Source organism: Tachyglossus aculeatus, chromosome 1, assembly GCF_015852505.1.
Source record: "Tachyglossus aculeatus isolate mTacAcu1 chromosome 1, mTacAcu1.pri, whole genome shotgun sequence".
NCBI classification, from domain to species: domain Eukaryota; kingdom Metazoa; phylum Chordata; class Mammalia; order Monotremata; family Tachyglossidae; genus Tachyglossus; species Tachyglossus aculeatus.
In genome coordinates, this window is record NC_052066.1 from 111,112,034 (window position 1) to 111,133,692 (window position 21,659).

Genomic DNA, 21,659 nt, shown 5'->3' on the forward strand with positions numbered 1-21,659 from the left:
TGAAGAATGGGGAACGGGCGGAGTCGCGGAACTACAAATCCCGTCGGCCGACGGGAGGCAGGGGGCCAACACACTCCCCGTCGGGCGTTCCCGGAGTGGCTTCGGTGGGCGGGGTTGAGGGAGGGGTCCGTCGACGCCGCGCGGGGTGACGGTCGGCCCCGCGAGTCCGGGCTCCCCAGCGCCGCCCGCGGCCGGGGCTGGGACTGCCATGGCGGTGGTGGCGGCGGCGGCGCTGGGCGGGGGGCTGCTGCTGCTGCTGCTGCTGGTTGCTCGGCGCTCCCTGGCGCCCTCCTCCTCCTCCTCCTCCTCCATGCAGTCCTCCTGGTTGCCGTCGTCCATGCGGGGCAAGACGGTGGTCATCACGGGCGCCAACAGCGGCATCGGCCTGGCCACGGCGGGCCAGCTGCTGCGCCGAGGGGCGCGCGTCATCCTGGCCTGCAGGCACCCAGACCGGGCCCTGCAGGCGGCCCATGCCCTCCGACCCCACCTCCCGACCCCTGATCCCAATCCCCATCCCGATCCCGATCCCCATCCCGATCCCCATCCCGACCTGCTGGTCCTCAGGGAGCTCGACCTGTCCTCGCTGGCCTCCGTGCGCCGCTTCTGCCAACACCTGCTGCAGGTAACACCCCCCCCCCCCCCACCGTGACCCCAACCCTCCCTCTTTAGGGAGCGCCCACTATTATCATCAATCGTATTTATTGAGCGCCTACTATGTGCAGAGCACTGTACTAAGCGCTTGGGAAGTCCAAGTTGGCAACATAGAGAGACAGTCCCTACCCGACAGTGGGCTCGCAGTCTAAAAGACTGTCACTGTTATCAAGTAGGTTGCAAAGTAGGTTAATCCGGTGCAAATGGGCCGCAGGGGCCTTGTACCCAGGGTGGTGACGCAGCTAGGAAAATAATAATAATGATAGCATTTACTAAGCGCTGACTATGTGCAATCAAGGTGATCAATCAATCAATCAGTCGTATTTATTGAGCGCTTACTGTGTGCAGAGCACTGTACTAAGCGCTTGGGAAGTACCAGAGACGGTCCCTACCCAACAGTGGGCTCGCAGTCTAAAAGACTGTCACTGTTATCAAGTAGGTTGCAAAGTAGGTTAATCCGGTGCAAATGGGCCGCAGGGGCCTTGTACCCAGGGTGGTGACGCAGCTAGGAAAATAATAATAATGATAGCATTTACTAAGCGCTGACTATGTGCAATCAAGGTGATCAGTCAATCAGTCAGTCGTATTTATTGAGCGCTTACTGTGTGCAGAGCACTGTACTAAGCGCTTGGGAAGTACTAGAGACGGTCCCTACCCAACAGTGGGCTCGCAGTCTAAAAGACTGTCACTGTTATCAGGTAGGTTGCAAAATAGGTTAATCCGGTGCAAATGGGCCGCAGGGGCCTTCTACCCAGGGTGGTGACGCAGATAGGAAAATAATAATAATGATGATAATGATAGCATTTATTAAGCGCTGACTATGTGCAATCAAGGTGATCAATCAATCAATCAGTCGTATTTATTGAGCGCTTACTGTGTGCAGAGCACTGTGCTAAGCGCTTGGGAAGTACTAGAGACGGTCCCTACCCAACAGTGGGCTCGCAGTCTAAAAGACTGTCACTGTTATCAAGTAGGTTGCAAAATAGGTTAATCCGGTGCAAATGGGCCGCAGGGGCCTTGTACCCGGTGTGGTGACGCAGATAGGAAAATAATAATAATAATAATGATAGCATTTATTAAGCGCTGACTATGTGCAATCAAGGTGATCAATCAATCAGTCGTATTTATTGAGCGCTTACTGTGTGCAGAGCACTGTACTAAGCGCTTGGGAAGTCCAAGTTGGCAACATAGAGAGACAGTCCCTACCCAGCAGTGGGCTCGCAGTCTGAAAGACTGTCACTGTTATCAAGTAGGTTGCAAAGTAGGTTAATCCGGTGCAAATGGGCCGCAGGGGCCTTGTACCCAGGGTGGTGACGCAGCTAGGAAAATAATAATAATGATAGCATTTACTAAGCGCTGACTATGTGCAATCAAGGTGATCAATCAATCAATCAGTCGTATTTATTGAGCGCTTACTGTGTGCAGAGCACTGTACTAAGCGCTTGGGAAGTAACAGAGACGGTCCCTACCCAACAGTGGGCTCGCAGTCTAAAAGACTGTCACTGTTATCAAGTAGGTTGCAAAGTAGGTTAATCCGGTGCAAATGGGCCGCAGGGGCCTTGTACCCAGGGTGGTGACGCAGCTAGGAAAATAATAATAATGATAGCATTTACTAAGCGCTGACTATGTGCAATCAAGGTGATCAGTCAATCAATCAGTCGTATTTATTGAGCGCTTACTGTGTGCAGAGCACTGTGCTAAGCGCTTGGGAAGTACTAGAGACGGTCCCTACCCAACAGTGGGCTCGCAGTCTAAAAGACTGTCACTGTTATCAAGTAGGTTGCAAAATAGGTTAATGCGGTGCAAATGGGCCGCAGGGGCCTTGTACCCAGGGTGGTGACGCAGCTAGGAAAATAATAATAATGATAGCATTTACTAAGCGCTGACTATGTGCAATCAAGGTGATCAATCAATCAATCAGTCGTATTTATTGAGCGCTTACTGTGTGCAGAGCACTGTACTAAGCGCTTGGGAAGTACCAGAGACGGTCCCTACCCAACAGTGGGCTCGCAGTCTAAAAGACTGTCACTGTTACCAAGTAGGTTGCAAAATAGGTTAATCCGGTGCAAATGGGCCGCAGGGGCCTTGTACCCAGGGTGGTGACGCAGATAGGAAAATAATAATGATAATGATAGCATTTACTAAGCGCTGACTATGTGCAATCAAGGTGATCAGTCAATCAATCAGTCGTATTTATTGAGCGCTTACTGGGTGCAGAGCACTGTACTAAGCGCTTGGGAAGTACCAGAGACGGTCCCTACCCAACAGTGGGCTCGCAGTCTAAAAGACTGTCACTGTTATCAAGTAGGTTGCAAAATAGGTTAATGCGGTGCAAATGGGCCGCAGGGGCCTTGTACCCAGGGTGGTGACGCAGCTAGGAAAATAATAATAATGATAGCATTTACTAAGCGCTGACTATGTGCAATCAAGGTGATCAATCAATCAATCAGTCGTATTTATTGAGCGCTTACTGTGTGCAGAGCACTGTACTAAGCGCTTGGGAAGTACCAGAGACGGTCCCTACCCAACAGTGGGCTCGCAGTCTAAAAGACTGTCACTGTTATCAAGTAGGTTGCAAAATAGGTTAATCCGGTGCAAATGGGCCGCAGGGGCCTTCTACCCAGGGTGGTGACGCAGATAGGAAAATAATAATGATAATGATAGCATTTACTAAGCGCTGACTATGTGCAATCAAGGTGATCAATCAATCAATCGTATTTATTGAGCGCTTACTGTGTGCAGAGCACTGTACTAGGGGCTTGGGAAGTACAAGTTGGCAACATATAGAGACGGTCCCTACCCAACAGTGGGCTCGCAGTCTAAAAGACTGTCACTGTTATCAAGTAGGTTGCAAAGTAGGTTAATCCGGTGCAAATCGGCCGCAGGGGCCTTGTACCCAGGGTGGTGACGCAGCTAGGAAAATAATAATGATAATAATGATAGCGTTTATTAAGCACTGACTGTGTGCAAAGCGCTGTTCTGAGCGCTGGGGAGGTTTCAAGGTGATCATCAATCGTATTTATTGAGCGCTTACTGTGTGCAGAGCACTGTACTAAGCGCTTGGGAAGTACAAGTTGGCAACATGTAGAGACGGTCCCTACCCAACAGTGGGCTCACAGTCTAAAAGACTGTCACTGTTATCGACAAGAAGGCTGCAAAGTAGGTTAATCCGGTGCAAATCGGCCGCAGGGGCCTTGTACCCACAGGGTGGTGACGCAGATAGGAAAATAATAATACTATTGATAGCGTTTATAAAGCGCTGGGGAGGTTTCAAGGTGATCAATCAATCATCAATCGTATTTATTGAGCGCTTACTATGTGCAGAGCACTGTACTAAGCACTTGGGAAGTACAAATTGGCAACATATAGAGACGGTCCCTACCCAACAGTGGGCTCACATCATCATCATCAATCGTATTTATTGAGCGCTTACTATGTGCAGAGCACTGTACTAAGCGCTTGGGAAGTACAAATTGGCAACATATAGAGACAGTCCCTACCCAACAGTGGGCTCACAGTCTAAAATGGGCTCACACTCACAGTCTAAAAGACTGTCACTGTTATCGACAAGAAGGCTGCAAAATAGGTTAATCCGGTGCAAATCGGCCGCAGGGGCCTTGTACCCAGGGTGGTGACGCAGATAGGAAAATAATAATAATGATAGCATTTATTGAACGCTATGTGCAAAGCGCTGTTCTGAGCGCCGGTGAGGTTACAAGGTGACCAGGTTGTCCCACGGCGCGGTGGGGGGGGCTCACAGTCTTCATCCCCATTTTACAGATGAGGCAACAACTGAGGCCCGGAGAAGTGAAATGACTCGCCCAAAGCCACCCAGCTGACAATTGGCAGAGCCGGGATTAGAACCCCTGACCTCTGACTCCCAAGCCCGGGCTCTTTCCACTGAGCTTCGCTGCTTCCCGTTCATTCATTCGTACATTAATTCATTCATTCGTGCGTTCTTTCATTCGTCATCAATCGTATTTATTGAGCGCTTACTATGTGCAGAGCACTGTACTAAGCGCTTGGGAAGTACAAATTGGCAACATAGAGAGACAGTCCCTACCCAACATTGGGCTCACAGTCTAGAAGTTCGTTCATAATAATAATAATGTCCCACAGGGGGGCTCACAGTCTTCATCTCTGTATATATGTATATATGCTTGTACATATTTATTACTCCATTTATTTATTTTACTTGTACATATCTATTCTATTTATTTTATTTTGTTAGTATGTTTGGTTTTGTTCTCTGTCTCCCCCTTTTAGACTGTGAGCCCACTGTTGGGTAGGGACCGTCTCTATATGTTGCCAACTTGTACTTCCCAAGCACTTAGTACAGTGCTCTGCACACAGTAAGTGCTCAATAAATACGATTGATTGATTGATTAAGAGTCTTCTCTTCTTAAGAGTCTTCTCAGTCTTCTTAAGAGAAGCAGCCGTGGCCCAGTGGAAAGAGCCCGGGCTTTGGAGGCAGAGGGCGCGGGGTCGAATCCCGGCTCCGCCCCAAGTCTGCTGTGTGACCTTGGGCAAGTCACTTCACTTCTCTGAGCCTCAGTTACCCCATCTGCAAAAATGGGGATTAAGACTGTGAGCCCTACGTGGGACAACTTGATCACATTGTAACCCCATCTGTAAAAATGGGGATTAAGACTGTGAGCGCTACGTGGGACAACTTGATCACATTGTATTCCCCCCCCAGCGCTTAGAACGGTGCTTTGCACGTAGTAAGGGCTTAACAAATGCCATGATTATTATTATTATTATTATTATTATTATTAATCCCCATTTTACAGATGAGGGAACTGAGGCGCAGAGAATAATCATCATAATAATAATAATGATGGCTTTTTTTTATTAAGTGCTTACTATGTGCAAAGCACTGTTCTAAGTGCTGGGGAGGTTACAAGGTGATCAGGTTGTCCCACAAGGGGGCTTACCGTCTTAAGCCCCATTTTACAGATGAGGGAACTGAGGTGCAGAGAATAATCATCATAATAATAATGATGGCATTTTTTAATTAAGTGCTTACTCTGTGCAAAGCACTATTCTAAGCGCCGGGGAGGTTACAAGGTGATCAGGTTGTCCCACGGCGGGGGCTTACAGTCTTCATCCCCATTTTCCAGATGAGGGAACTGAGGCCCGGAGAAGTGAAGTGACTTGCCCAAAGTCACACAGCTGACAGTTGGCGGAGCTGGGATTTGAACCCACAACCTCCGACTCCAAAGCCCGGGCTCTTTCCACTGACCCACGCTGCTTCTCTCCGTTCTCTCTCCACGCCGCTTCTCTCTCCTGCTTCATTCATTCACTCCGAAGTATTTACGGAGCGCTTACTGTGTGCGGAGCACTGCACTAACCACTGGGCCCAGCACCATTCATCCGTTCACTATGGATCGCCCACTCTGTGCAGAGCACTGCGCTAACCGCTGGGCACAGCTCCATTCATTCATTCACTCTGAAGTATTTACAGAGCGCCCACTGTGTGCAGAGCACTGTGCTAACCGCTGGGCCCAGCACCATTCATCCGTTCATTACGGAGCGCCTACTGTGTGTGGAGCACTGTGCTAACTGCCAGGCGCAGCACCATTCATCCGATCACTACGGAGCGCCCACTGTGTGCGGAGCACTGAGCACAGCACCATTCATGATAATAATAATAATGGTATTTGTTAAGCGCTTACTATGTGCCAAGCAATTCATTCACTCCATCGTATTTATGGAGCGCTGACTGTGTGCAGAGCACTGTGCCAACCGCTCGGCCCACCACCATCACCATTCATTCATTCACTCCGTCGCATTTACGGAGCGCTGACTCTGTGCTGAAAACTGCGCTTGACCGCTCGGCCCACCACCACCATTCATTCATTCATCCCGTCGCATTTAGCGTGGCGCAGTGGAAAGAGCCCGGGCTTTGGAGTCAGAGGTCATGGATTCAAATCCTGGCTCCACCAGTTGTCAGCTGTGTGACTTTGGGCAAGTTACTTAACTTCTCTGTGCCTCAGTTCCCTCATCTGTAAAATGGGGATTCAGACTGTGAGCCCCACGTGGGACAACCTGATCACCTTGTAACCTTCCCAGCGCTTAGAACAGTGCTTTGCACATAGTAAGCGCTTAATAAATGCCATTATTATTATTATTATTATTTACGGAGCACCAACTGTGTGCTGAGCACTGCGCCCACCGATCGGCCCACCACCATTCATTCATTCACTCCATCGCTTTTACCTAGCGCAGACTGTGTGCGGAGCACTACGCCAACCGCTCGGCCCACCACCGTTCACTTGTTCACTCCGTCGTATTTACGGAGCGCTGTGTGCGGAGCACTGTGCTAACCGCTCAGCCCACCACCATTCATTCTTGCATTATGTTGCCAACTTGTACTTCCCAAGCTCTTAGTACAGTGCTCTGCACACAGTAAGCGCTCAATAAATGCGATTGATTGATTCATTCATTCATTCAATCTTATTTATGGAGCGCTGACTGTGTGCGGAGCACTGCGATAACCGGTGGACACAGCACCATTCATTCATTCACTCCATCGTGTTTACGGAGCGCTGACTGTGCGGAGCACTGCGCAGCCGCTGGGCCCAGCACCATTCATTCATTCCATCCTATTTATGGAGCGCTGATTGTGTGCAGAGCACTGGACTAACCGCTGTGCCCACCACAATTCATTCATTCATTCATTCATTCAATGGTATTTATGGAGCACTGACTGTGTGCGGAGCACTGCACTAACCGCTGGGCCCAGGACCATTCATTCATTCACTCCGAAGTGTTTACGGGGCTCCAGCGGTGTGTGGAGCACTGCACTAACCGCTGGGCACAGCACCGTTCATTAGAGAAGCAGCGTGGCTCAGTGGAAAGAGCACGGGCTTCGGAGTCAGAGGTCATGGGTTCGAATCCCGACTCCACCACGTGTCTGCTGTGTGACCTTGGGCGAGTCACTTTTAACTTCCCTGAGCCTCAGTTACCTCATCTGTAAAATGGGGATTAAGACTGTGAGCCCCACGTGGGACAACTTGATCACCTTGTATCCCCCCCAGCGCTTAGAGCAGTGCTCTGCACATAGTAAGTGCTTAACAAATGCCATCATTATCATTCGAATGGTGAAGAGAAGCAGCGTGGTTCAGTGGAAGGAGCCTGGGTTTGGGAGTCGGGTCATGGGTTCTAATCCCTACACCGCCACGTGTCTGCTGTGTGACTTTGGGCAAGTTACTTAACTTCTCTGTGCCTCAGTTACCTCATCTGTAAAATGGGGGTGAAGACCGTGAGACCCCCGTGATACAACCTGATCACCTTGTATCCCCCCGAGCGCTTAGAACAGTGCTTGGCACCTAGTAAGTGCTTAACAAATGACATCATTATTAGTATTGTTATTCATTCACTCTATCGTATTTATGGAGCGCTGACTGTGTGTGGAGCACAGCGCTCAGCACCATTCATGCTTTCACTCCGTCATATTTACGGAGCGCCGAGTGTGTGCGGAGCACTGGACTAACCGCTGAGCTCAGTATCATTCATTCATTCACTCCGTCGTATTCATTCAGTGCTGACTGTGGGCACAGCACTGGACTAAGCACTTGGGAGAGGACAATTCATTCATTCAGTCATCATCGTCATCATCATCAATCGTATTTATTGAGCGCTTACTATGTGCAGAGCACTGTACTAAGCGCTTGGGAAGTACAAATTGGCAACATATAGAGACGGCCCCAACCCAACAACAGGCTCACAGTCTAGAAGGGGAAGACAGACAACAGAACAAAACATGTAGACGGGTGTCAGAGTCGTCAGAACAAACAGAATTACAGCTATATGCGCAGCGTGCCTCAGTGGAAAGAGCACGGGCTTGGGAGTCAGAGGTCATGGGTTCAGATCCCTGCTCCGCCGTTTGTCAGCCGTGTGACTCTGGGCAAGGCACTTAACTTCTCTGTGCCTCAGTTACCTCATCTGTAAAATGGGGATTAAGACTGTGAGCCCCTCGTGGGACAACCTGATCAACTTGTATCCTCCCCAGCGCTTAGAGCAGTGCTTTGTACATAGCGCTTAATAAATGCCATTATTATTATTATTATTATTAGCAAAATAAATAGAATAGTAAATATGTACAAGTAAACTAAGTAGAGTAATAAATCTGTACAAATATATACAAGTGCTGTGGGGAGGGGAAGGCGGTAGGGCAGAGGGGGGGATGGGGAGGAGAGGAAAAAGGGGGCTCAGTCTGGGAAGGCCTCCTGGAGGAGGTGAGCTCTCAGTAGGACTTTGAAGGGAGGAAGAGAGGTAGTTTGCCAGATGTGTGGAGAGAGCACATTACAGGTCAGGGGAAGGACTTGGGCCGGGGTTTAACAGTGAGACAGGCGAGAACGAGGCCCAGTGAGGAGGTTAGTGGCAGAGGAGCGGAGGGTGCGGGCTGGGCTGGAGAAGGAGAGAAGGGAGGTGAGGTAGGAGGGGGAGAGGTGATGGAAAGCCTTGAAGCCCAGAGTGAGGAGACTCTGCTGGATTCGTAAGTTGACAGGCAGCCGCTGGAGATTTTTGAGGAGGGGAGTGACATGCCCAGAGTGTTTCTGTACAAAGATAATCCGGGCAGCAAAGTGAAGTATAGACTGAAATGGGGAGAGACAGGAGGATGGGAGATCAATCAATCAATCAATCGTATTTATTGAGCACTTACTGTGTGCAGAGCACTGTACTAAGCGCTTGGGAAGTACAAGTTGGCAACATATAGTGACAGTCCCTACCCAACAGTGGGCTCACAGTCTAAAAGGGGGAGACAGAGAACAAAACCAAACATACTAACAAAATAAAATAAATAGAATAGATATGTACAAGTAAAATAAATAAATAAATAGAGTAATATGTACAAACATATATACATATATACAGGTGCTGTGGGGAAGATCAGAGAGGAGGCTGAAGCAGTAATACAGTCGGGTTAGGATAGCAAGCTAGCGGTGTGGATGGAGAGGAAAGGGCGGATCTTGGTGATGTTGTAGAGGTGAGACCGGCAGGTTTGGTGACGGAATGGATGTGTGGGGTGAACGAGAGCGGAGTCGAGGATGACACCAAGGTTGCGGGCTTGTGAGACGGGAAGGGTGGTAGTGCCATCAACAGAGATGGGAAAGTCAGGGAGAGGGCAGGGGTTGGGAGGGAAGACAAGGAGTTCAGTCTTGGACATGTTGAGTTTTAGGTGGCGGGCAGACATCCAGATGGAGATGTCCTGAAGGCAGGAGGAGATGCGAGCCTGGAGAGAGGGGGAGAGAGCAGGGGCAGAGATGTAGATCTGGGTGTCATCAGCGTAGAGACGATAGTTGAAGCCGTGGGAGCCAATGAGGTCACCAAGGGAGTGAGTGGATTCCTCTCCGCTTAAGGGTAGGGGGTATGTTAGAGGCGTGAAATGCTGGCAATGATCCAGACCTTCAAACAGTTTAGGGTTTTGACCGCCGGAAAGGAAAGCCAGCACCATCAAACATCTCTGAGGAAGAAGCTTCGAGACCCGGTGATGATACTGGTTGTGAGGGTTCGAGGGAGATGAGGAATCCAGAGTGGGTTCAAGTTTCCCTCCTGAAGAGATAGAAGGACTTGGGAGAGAAGGAAAAATGTAAGTTTTTAAGGACTGGAGGATGGTGACCTCTGAGTTGAACAAATGTGGTTTGCAGAGGCTCCTGTCAGCATGGCACCTGTAGAGTTTCCAGTACTCTACCAGTGTTGATACAGGAGGGAGAGTCAAGCAGAGGCCTACCCATTCCATTCCTAGCTTGGCCAGTGGCTAGTGAGTGGAAGGCAATCTGTTATAAGTCAAAACTCGCCTGTGCTGGGCATCAGCGGCACGGGAAAGAGTCGAGGGCAGAGACTTTACCACGCTATGGATCGTTCCACTACCAGAACGATTGCAGATGGAGGTGGGGCGTTCGGGGAGAGATCTATCCATGGCATCGCTTCAGGTCAGAGACGACTCGACAGCATAAGACAAGTTTGTAGGTGGAGGCAGGTTGGTAAAGGGGAGGTGTCTTGTCGAACGGGAGCAATGAGGAATTGGAATGAATGTAAAAATCAGGAAAGTGAGGATACAGAGATGGATAGCTTTAGAAAGAATCCAAGTATGCCGGGAGTTAATACCTCTTGAGATGGAGTCTCAAGGAGGCTCCAAACTATGATTCGGGACAGGTGGAGGGGGAGAGTAGGATTCTTGAGGCTCATCCCAGTGTTTTTCCCTGCTAAAAACGTGAGAGGCAGCATGGCCTAGTGCACAGAATACAGCTCTGGGAGTCAGAAGGACCTAGGTTCTAATCCCAGCTCCACCACTCATGACCTTGGATGAGTCACTTCACTTCTCTGTGCCTCAGTTACCTCATCTGAAAAATGGTGACTAAGAGTGTGATCCCCATGTGGGACGTGGACTGTGTCCAACCTGACTAGCTGATATCTACCCCAGCACTTACTACGGTGTTTGGCACATAGGAAGCACTTCACAAATGCTATTTTTAAAAATTCATTTTAACAATGAGAAGATAGTCTAATGTTCATGTGGGCCAGTTTTCGAATCTGGGCTTTAAACCCAATCGAAATTTGTTTAGCTACAAGAATCTGTGTCTCTTTTGGGATTTCTGGCTTTCAAGTAGTCATGGGGGTATATGCCGATGATATGTAAATTAGTACAAAACCTAGTGTGAATGCGCTTGTTCCTCAGTTTTCATAAATGGACCAATTTTAATTATGATTTCTAGGGAAAGATGGACAATTTAGATATGAATTTGGAAAATCATTTTAAATGTAAAATTGAGTATTGTATTTTACTCCCTGTCTACAGTAAACTAGTAACCTTGAGTAAGGACCAAAATTGTTTCATTACTACAAACGGAAGTTTTTGGATGTGGGGGCAGGGGGAGAGGGGAGGAGAACCAATCAATTAATGGTATTTTTGGAGCACTTACTGTGTATAGAGCATTGAATCAAGTGCTTGAAAGAGTACAATAGAGCAGATGGACATGATCCCTGCCCATAAGGAGTTTACAGTCTACAGGGGGGAGACAAACATTAATATAAATTAGATAGGGGCCATGGGAGCCTCTGCACGTACTAATGATAGCATGGTATTTTTTAAGCACGTACTGTGGGCCAAGCACTATACAAAATGCTGGGGTAGATACAGTCTTATCAGTTTGGAAACAGTCCGTGCCTGGGGCTGGGGCTCACAGTCTTAATCCCCATTTTACAGATGAGGCAGTTGAGGCACAGAGAAGTTAAGTGATTTAGCCACAATTACACAGCAGATGCATGGCAGAGCCAGGACTAGAAAACCCAGTTCCTTCTGACTCCGAGGCCCGTCCTCGATTCACTAAGCAGTACAGTCCTCTAAACTGTAAGCTCCTATGGGCTGGGAACATGTCCACTATTCTGTTGTACTCTCCCAAGTGCTTAATACAGTGCTCTGCACGTAGCTCAAAAAATACTGTGGATTGATATGTGCCCAAGAGCAGGGAATGTATCTGTTATATTGAATTCTTCCTGGTACTTAGTACAGTCTCTGTAAGCACTCAATAAATATGATTGATTGATAAAGCCTGCGGGGCTGGGAAACTTGTGACTATCAAGTGCTCAGGTGTTACAGATCCAACAGCATAGATGATACAGAAGGGAGGGCAAATAGGGGAAATGAGGGCTTTGTTAGGATAATAATAATAGTAATGATAATAATTTTGGTATTTTTTTAAGCACTTATGTGCCAGGCACTGTACTAAGCACTGGGGTGCATACAAGCAGATTGGATTGAACAGTCTGTGTCCCATATAGGGCTCCCAGTCTTAATTCCAATTTTATGGATGAGGTAACTGAGGCACAGAGAAGTGAACTGACTTGCCCACGGCCACACAGCAGACAAGTAGCAGAGCTGGAATTAGAACCCATGATGTTATGATTCCCAGGCCTGTGTTCTGCCCATTGCACCATGCTGCTTCCATAATGTTTAAGATAATTGAGGAATTCTCCAGTTGCTTTCCCCCTAGAGATCACCCAACTGGATATTTCAGGGACAGAAGTGGGTGTCAGAGCCTGCTGTACTGCCTAAATGGAGAAATCCATTTCTCAGCCCTCTATTTCACTTAGATTGGCCAGACCGTTAATGGGCCTTGCTGTCTTTACTTATTTAACTTCTTTCCTGTAGTTTGTGGTTCTGCATCCCTGTTTGTCGCTCCCCTGCCCGTCTTTTTTATGGTATTTGTTAAACGCTTACTATGTGCGAGGCACTACACTAAGCAGTGGGGTAGGTACATGATAATCGGGTTGGACACAGTCCCGGTCCCACAGAGGGCTCACAGTCTTAATCCCCATTTCCCAAAGAAGTTGACAGAGAAGTTAAGTGGCTTGCTCCAGGACACACAGCAGACAAGTGGCAGAGCTGGGATTAGAACCCAGGTCCTCTGACTCCCCAGCCTGTGCTCTTTCCACTAGGCCACACTGCTTTTTCCTTAAGATCAGACTACATTTTGATGCTTTGCCCCTGTCATTCTGGTGTGATTCCCATTAAAAATAGAACATAATTTTTTTGTGTTATTTCCCTCTTGGAGTAAGGATAACAAGTTCTTATCTTCAAACCTGAGAGTCTGTCATTGAATATTTCACTGATATCTTGAAAGATCCTTTAAGCTCCTCTTTTAGGGTATGGAGTAAGTGCTTCCTATGTGTAAGGCTCTGTTCTAAGCACTGGGGTGGATGTAGGTTAATCAGGTTGGACACAGTCCGTGTCCCACATGGGACTCACAGTCTGAGGGAGGAGGATTTAATCCCCATTTTACAGGAGATATGACTGAGGCATAGAGAAGTTAAGTGACTTGCCCAAGGTCACACAGCAGACAAACAACAGATCTGGGATTAGAACCCAGCTCCTCCAACTCCCAGGCCCGTGCCTTTTCCACTAGGCCATATTGCTTCTCCCTGTGTGGGGTGCGCCTCTACCAACCCTCTTGTATTGTACTTTTCCAAGCTCTAAATACAGGTGCTTTGCGTATGTTAAACGATTAATAAATACCCTTGGTCGATCAAGTGATTCCTAACTCTTCTTTAGCAGTATTTTGAAAGGACTGGATCTGCTGAGTCACCAGGTAAAAGATCCAAACAGAGAAAGAAAAGTTGGTTTAGCATTCTCTAAGGTTAAAAATCAGTTCTTTTTGATGAAAGGCGGGTGTCGAAATGATCCTCTATCTTCTTTGCTCTTTTTAATATTTCAAGGAAGAGCCCCGCCTGGATGTCTTGATCAACAACGCCGGGATTTTTCAGTGTCCTTATATGAAGACGGAGGATGGTTTTGAGATGCAGTTTGGTGTCAACCATCTGGGGCACTTCTTACTCACCAATCTCCTTCTGGATCTTCTCAAAAGCTCCGCTCCAAGCAGGATCATCGTCGTTTCTTCCAAGCTTTACAAATACGGAGACATCAACTTTGAAGATTTGAACAGTGAGATAAACTACAATAAAAGTTTTGCATATAGTCGCAGCAAGCTGGCTAACATCCTGTTCACCAGGGAACTAGCTCGCCGCTTAGAAGGCACAGGGGTCACGGCAAACGTGCTGCATCCCGGTATTGTCCGTACCAATCTCGGCAGGTACATAGAAATCCCTTTATTGGTCAAACCCCTCTTCAACCTAGTGTCCTGGGCTTTTTTTAAAACTCCACTCGAAGGCGCCCAGACATCTATTTATCTGGCCTCTTCTCCCGAGGTAGAGGGGGTGTCGGGCAGGTATTTTGGAGATTGCAAAGAGGAAGAGCTGCTTCCAAAAGCCACGGATGACGCCGTTGCAAGAAAACTTTGGGATATCAGCGAAGTGATGGTCGGCATAGTAAAATAAAGACCAGAGGACAGGAGAGAAGAGACGCATCCAGTTAGCTTTCGGTAACCCTTCTGTCCAAGTGCCATGACAAAAGGATGCATCAGTCGCTGGAAGACTTGAGAAACGCGTGTCCGTTATTTTATTTAAATGTAGATAGTTCCCTTATTTTGACGATTGTTATCAGACTTACTATGCTCTATTTTGAACTTTAAGGATCCCCGTTTGAGTGATGACAAAATAGCATGTATAAGGCAAAATAAAATGACTCTTTTTGCCTAGGTGTGGCTAATTCTTTCCCTCTTTTCCCCCAGTATTTGAATTTGGAACTGGATAAGTGGCACTGTGGGAAAGGTTTTGCTTAAGGAACTCAGGTGGACTAAACACAATCCAAAACCTACAGATCAGAACTTTATTCATAATATGATTTGGGTGTAGAAGGAATATGCTCACTGTGTTTAGAATTACGTGGAATCATGTTTGACTCAAATTTACAGTTGCTTCTATGGAGGACATGTATAATAAAACATACATCCCACATCCTGCCTCGGGCCTGGAACACCCTCCTTCCTTAAATCCAACAGACAATTACTCTCTCCCCCTTACTGAAGGTACGTCTCCAAGAAACCTTCCCTGACTAAGCCTCCTTCCTCTTCTCCCACTTTCTTCTGCATCCACCCTGACTTTCTCCCTTCATTCTTCCCCCGTCTCAGCCCCACAGCACTTATGTACATATCTGTAATTTACTTATTTATATTGATTTCCCCCCAAGCCCCCTGCCAAGACTGTAAGCTCATTGTGAGCAAGGAATATGTCTATTGTTGTATTGAAATCTCCCAAGCGCTTAGTACAGTCCTCTGCACACAGTAATCGCTCAATAAATGATTGAATGAATGCAGATGGCTAGCTACACCTGCCAAACTCCAGTGTTAAGCCTTTAAAATTGTTGGATTTTTTTTTAAAACGAGTGGGGGGAATGAATTCCAGGATTTACCTGATTTGTCTTTGGCAGGTGGTTGAGAAGCTCTTCTTTTCTAGTTTATGTAGACCAGAACTTTTTCAATATTGGCTCTTAATGGAGCACAGGTCTGGGAGGTTTCAGTTAAATCCTTTATTTAAGCAACTTGGCTCAGTTGTTGAAGGTGGGCTCAGGCAGGAAGCTGCATCGTGTTTTGAAAAACATTTAGTCCTACAAGATGGGAATTGGGGGAGGAAGTCATCAAAATCATCATCATCATCATCAATCGTATTTATTGAGCGCTTACTATGTGCAGAGCACTGTACTAAGCGCTTGGGAAGTACAAATTGGCAACATATACAGACAGTCCCTACCCAACAGTGGGCTCACAGTCTAAAAGGGGGAGACAGAGAACAAAACCAAACATACTAACAAAATAAAATAAATAGAATAGATATGTACAAATAAAATAAATCAATAAATAAATAGAGTAATAAATATGTACAAACATATATACATATATACAGGTGCTGTGGGGAAGGGAAGGAGGTAAGAAGGGGGGGATGGAGAGGGGGACGGAGAGAGGAAGGAAGGGGCTCAGTCTGGGAAGGCCTCCTGGAGGAGGTGAGCTCTCAGCAGGGCCTTGAAGGGAGGAAGAGAGCTAGCTTGGCAGATGGGCAGAGGGAGGGCATTCCAGGTCCGGGGGATGACGTGGGCCGGGGGTCGATGGCTGGACAGGCGAGAGCGAGGTACGGTGAGGAGATTAGCGGCGGAGGAGCGGAGGGTGCAGGCTGGGCTGTAGAAGGAGAGAAGGGAGGTGAGGTAGGAGGGGGCGAGGTGATGGACAGCCTTGAAGCCCAGGGTGAGGAGTTTCTGCCTGATAACACTTAAACATGTCCAAAACAGAAGTCTCCATCTTTCCATCCAAACTCTGACCTCAACCTGGTTTTCCCGTCAGCGTAGACAGCAACACAAGTCCATAACCTTGGCGATATACTCGACTCATCCCCCTCATTCAACCCGACACGACATCCTGTTGGTTCTACCTTCACAACAATTCTAAAATTCTTCATTTCCTCTCCATTCCAGCTGCTATTACATTGATCAATGCTCTTTTCCTATCCCACCTTCATTACTGCATCAGCCTCCTTGCAGACCTCCCTGCCTCCTGTCTCTGCCCACTTCAGTCTATACTTCATTATGCTGCCCAGATCACTTATCTGCAAAACCATTCAGTCCGTGTTTCCCCACTCAGGAACCTTCACTGGTTGCCCATCCATCTCCACATTTGCATTCTGTCTTTAAAGCACTCAATCTGCTTTCTCCCTTCTACCTCACCTCTCTGATCTCCTAGTACAACCCAATCTGCACACTCCGCTCCTCTAAACGCCGACCTTCTCTATACTTCGATCTCATCCGTCCTGCCGCTGTCCTCCTTGCCCACATCTTCCCTCACAGCTTCAGCTCCCTTCCCCTTCCTATGTGACAGTCACTACACTTCACCACCTTCAAAACCCTCCTAGAATCAAATTTCCTCCAAGAAATATTCCTTAACTCCTCATTTCCCCTACCTGCTGTGTCTTCACACCATTGACTATCTAAGCACTTAGCTGGCTACCCCTTAAACACTTTGATACTCATCCCAGCCCCACACTACTTATGCAATATATCCTTGTACCCTGCCATTTCCCCAGCTGTAATTCATGTGAGTATCTTGTCTCTCCTGTAGATACCTTATGGACAAGGATCATGTCTGCCACCTCTGTTATATTGTACTTTCCCCAGGCACTTAGTACAGTGATCTACACCCAGAAAGCACGCACTAAATGCCATTGATTTACTGAAGAATCGAGTGCTTATATGTTGCTGACTTGTACTTCCCAAGCGCATAGTACAGTGTTCTGCACATAAAAGCGCTCAATAAATATGATTGAATGAATGAATGAATGCTTACTTTGTGCAGAGCACTTTACTAAGTATGTTGTTTCATCCTTCTGGCCAAGCTCTCCCCAGTCAATCCAGAGAGAGAGAGAAGTGTCTCTCCTCTTCTCAGTCACCTGAGTATAAAAACAACATTCCCTGGCACGTAGCTTTCTGAACTAATTCCTCTCCCAATTACTATAAAATATGCTCTCTAATGCTGTTCTGGGCTGAGGGTGGTGTTCCTATCAGGTGCCTAAAGGGCACTCTAGTGTATTCTACTCCCCCAGGCACAGCAGTACAGCAGTACAGCGCTCTAGGCACAGTAAACACTCAATAAATGCCATTTGATTGTTAAAGGACCCAGTTCTCAGGTTTGTATATGCAGCCAATCTAACTAATTAATTGCATGGCCTAGTGGATAGAGCACAGGCCTGGCAGTCCGGAGGATTTGGGTTCTAATCCCAGCTCTGCCACATGTCTGCTGTGTGACCCTGGGGAAGTCACTTCACTTCTCTGGGACTCAGTTACCTCACCTGTAAAATGAGGATTTTTATGTATTTATATTAATATCTGTCTCCTCCTCTAGACTGTAAGCTCATCGTGGACAGGGAATGTGTGTGTTAATTGTTGTATTGTACTCTCCCAAGAGTTTAGTACAGTGCTCCACACACAGTAAGTGCTCAATAAATACGATTGACTGAATAAATGATTGAATGGGACTAAGTGTGAGCCCTGTGTGGGACAGGGACTGTATCCAACCTGATTAACTTGTATCCACTCAAGTGCTTAGCACAGTGCTAGGCACATAGTAAACTCTTAACAAGTACTGCAATTATCACTATTATCTGTGAGGTTGGTCTCAGCTCTCATTCTCTGTGCCTCAGTTACCTCATCTGTAAAATGGAGATAAAGATTATGAGCCCCCGTGGGACAACCTGATCACCTTGTTACCTCCTCAGTGCTTAGAACAGTGCTTTGCACATAGTAAGCGCTTAATAAATGCCACCAGTATTATCCTTCCAAGAAGTTCCGACCAGCCGCACCAATGCCTTCACCCAATAAATGGGTCCCTTCCTTACATCCTGAGGAAGGGAATGGAATGTTCTAGTAGACAAACGAACCACCAGAATGAGTGAATTTTAGCTGTTTAATTCTTCCCAGATAAGTCAACTTGCCTTCAGACAGTTAGCTCTGCCATTTGGAGAACTCTAAAGTGCTTTAGGAAATACAGCGGCACTTCCTGTTTAGTGAAGAACATAACCATTAGGTGTTAAATCCATGGAAAGACAGGAACTGTCTTTACGGAGCAGGTGTTCAGGGCTAAGCAAGCTGTTGACAGAAGCTGAGCCTACCCGGGGTCTTCTATTAATAGAACAAATCAAACATTTTGGAGCTACAGTCCCAGAGAGACCAAGTTTATTCACTCCAGAGTTTATCTTTGGCTCGAATGGAAGAGTTTATTTTAAACACTGAACAGTTTTTGCTGCTGTTAATGGAAGTGAGAAGATTGTAGCTCTCTCAATGCCACCTGCCGTCTTGGCTGGTGGTGAATAGAGCACTAATCTAAATAATCTCCCGTGTGGTAACTATTGTCCTTCAGCTGATCTTACAGCTGACTTGACTGAATTTAAAACAGATCACACAAGGCTATCGAGGTATATTCAGCCGATTAAAGATGTGGGGTTTTTGATTTGTCTTTTTTCAAAATTAAGTGAAGCAGCGTTCTCCCCAGGAGAGAAGCACCAGATACTTGCTTTGTTTAAACAAAGTTTAAATAAAATGGCCCCCCAAAAGAACAGGGAATGTGTCAGCTATGTCTCTCTCTCTCTCTCTCTCTCTCTCTCTCTCTCTCTCATTCAACCCACATATTCGATCCATCACTGAATCTTGTCAGTCCCACCTTCACAGCACCACAAAAATTGCCCTTTCCTCTCCACCCAAACTGCTACCACATTAACACAGTCACTCACTTATCCTGCCTGGATTACTGCATCAGCTTCCTTGCTGACATTCCAGCCTTCCATCTCTCCCCACTCCAGTCCATACTTCACTATGCTGCCTGGATCATTTTTCTACATAAACATTCCAGGCATGTCACCCCACTCTTTTTTTAAAAAAACTCAGGTTGCTACCCATCCACCTCCGCATCAAAAACTCCTCACCATTGGCTTTAAAGCATTCCACGAGCTTGCCCCCTCCTACCTCACCTCGCTACTCTTGTACTACAACCCAGCCCCTACACTTCTGTCCTCTAATGCTAACCTTGATAACCTTGATCTCTATCACCGTGACTTGATCTCGTCTATGTCACCGGCAACTCCTCTCCCAAATCCTGCCTCTGGTCTGGAATGCCCTCCTTCCCCAAATCCGACCGGCAATTATTCCGCCCTGCTTCAAAGCCTTATTGAATACACATCTCCTCCAGGAGGCCTTCCCTAAGTCTCCTCTTTCCTCTTCTACTCCTTTCTGCGTTGTTCTAACTTGCTCCCTTTATTCTCCCCTCCACCCCCAGCCCCACAGAACTTATGTACATATCGGTCATTTATTTATATTAATGTCTGTCTCCCTCTAGACTATAATCTCATTTTAGGCAGGACTGTGTCTGTTTATTGTTGAACTGTACTCTCCCAAGCACTTAGTACAGTGCTCTGCACACAGTAAGTGCTCAATTAATATGATTGAATGAATGAATATTGTACTCTCCCAAGTGTTCAGTACAGTGCTCTGCACAAATTTAGCTCTCAAATACCATTGATTGATATTAAAAGGCATTACCTATGCCATCCAAATTGTTCTAGAAACTTCAAGGTATCTAGACCATCGTAATGCTGTTTAATAATAATAATAATGATGGCATTTATTAAGCGCTTACTATGTGCAAAGCACTGTACTAAGCACTGGGGATGTTACAAGGTGATCAGGTTGTCCCATGGGGGGAGCTCACAGTCTTAATCCCCATTTTACAGATGCAGTAACTGAGGCCCAGAGAAGTGAAGTGACTTGCCCAAAGTCACACAGCTAACAATTGGTGGAGCCGGGATTTGAACCCATGACCTCTGACTCCAAAGCCCGAGCTCTTTCCACTGTGCCACGCTGTTTCAGCAAAAGCCCCTGGATGACAAATTACATTTTGAGTTTGTGGATTTCAGGACATGGAATTTAAGGCCCTGCGTAAGGAACATAACATGGTACAGAGCAAACTGTAGATTACTCAATGACTTTTTAGAAACACACAAAATAGGAATATCACAGACAATATAGACAGAACCAGGGAGAGTAGATGACGATACTGACATTGAGCCGACAGTACAAATCCACTGAGTCTTGCAGTCACCAAGGTAATGAACCAATCGGTCGATGATTATTGAGCTCTTACTATGTGCAGATCACTGCACTAGCTTCTTGGGAAAATATAATACAATAGTTTGTAGACAAGATCCATGCCCACAAGGAGCTTAGAGGAAAGAGCAAGGACCTGGGCAAAAAAGTACCTGAGTTCTAAGCACAACTCTGCCAATTTGCTGTGTGACCTTGGGAAAGTCGCTTCACTTCTCTGTGCCTCAGTTTCCGTATCTGTAAAATAGGGATTCAATATCTTTTCTCCCTCCTACCTAGGCTATGAGTCTCGTAATAATAATGGCATTTGTTAAGCGCTTACTATGTGCAAAGCACTGTTCTAAGCGCTGGGGAGGTTACAAGGTTGTCCCTCATGGGGCTCATTGCTAATTTGATAATCTTGCATCTACCCCAGTGCTTAGAACAGTCCTTGACCACAGAAAGTGCTTTACAAATACCATAAAAAACCAAAGGAACTTACAATTTTTAGAGAAAGACAGACATTGCAATGTATCAGGGATAATAGAGTATAAGAATATTTACATAATTACTGGGGGGCTGGGGGTGAGTACCGAAGTGCCTAAGGCATACACAGAAAAATTCAGTCTACAGTAAAAGGAGAGCAAATAGGGGAAATAAAGGGCTTAGTCTGGGAAGACCTTTTGGAGATGTGATTTTAGCAGGATTTTGAAGGTAGGCAGAGTAGTGATTTGTTGGATATGAAGGGGGAGGGGGTTCCTGACTCAAGGGAGAGAGTGTTCAAGAGGTAAGTGGAAGGCTAGACAAAAATCAAGATACTGAGAGTAGGTTGATGTTAGAGGATTGGTGTTTAAGGATTCAACTGAAGGAGGAAATCAGAGTAGGTAGGAGGGAGAAAGAGCTGGTTTAATGCCTTAAAGTCAATTGTAAGGAGTTGCTGTTTGATGCAGAGGTGGTTGGGCAACCCCTGGAGGTTTCTGAGGAATGGGGA

General features: G+C 46.8%; 1 protein-coding gene across 1 annotated transcript; it reads left to right on the plus strand.

Annotated features, from left to right (window-relative positions):
- The first annotated feature begins 241 nt into the window (after positions 1-241).
- On the plus strand, positions 242-14,753 carry RDH14 (retinol dehydrogenase 14). The gene is made up of 2 exons (XM_038750970.1): positions 242-622; positions 13,876-14,753. The coding sequence occupies exons 1-2, from the start codon at positions 311-313 to the stop codon at positions 14,491-14,493; spliced, it is 930 nt and encodes a 309-aa protein (XP_038606898.1). The 5' UTR covers positions 242-310; the 3' UTR covers positions 14,494-14,753.
- Positions 14,754-21,659: the final 6,906 nt, after the last annotated feature.

What these genes read in the sequence shown, in the direction of transcription:
- RDH14 (XM_038750970.1), top strand. Translation starts at nt 311, where the DNA reads ATGCAGTCCTCCTGGTTGCCGTCGTCCATGCGGGGCAAGACGGTGGTC. An exon ending in TCTGCCAACACCTGCTGCAG is followed by an intron (nt 623 to 13,875) that starts GTAACACCCCCC and finishes TAATATTTCAAG; the next exon opens with GAAGAGCCCCGCCTGGATGT.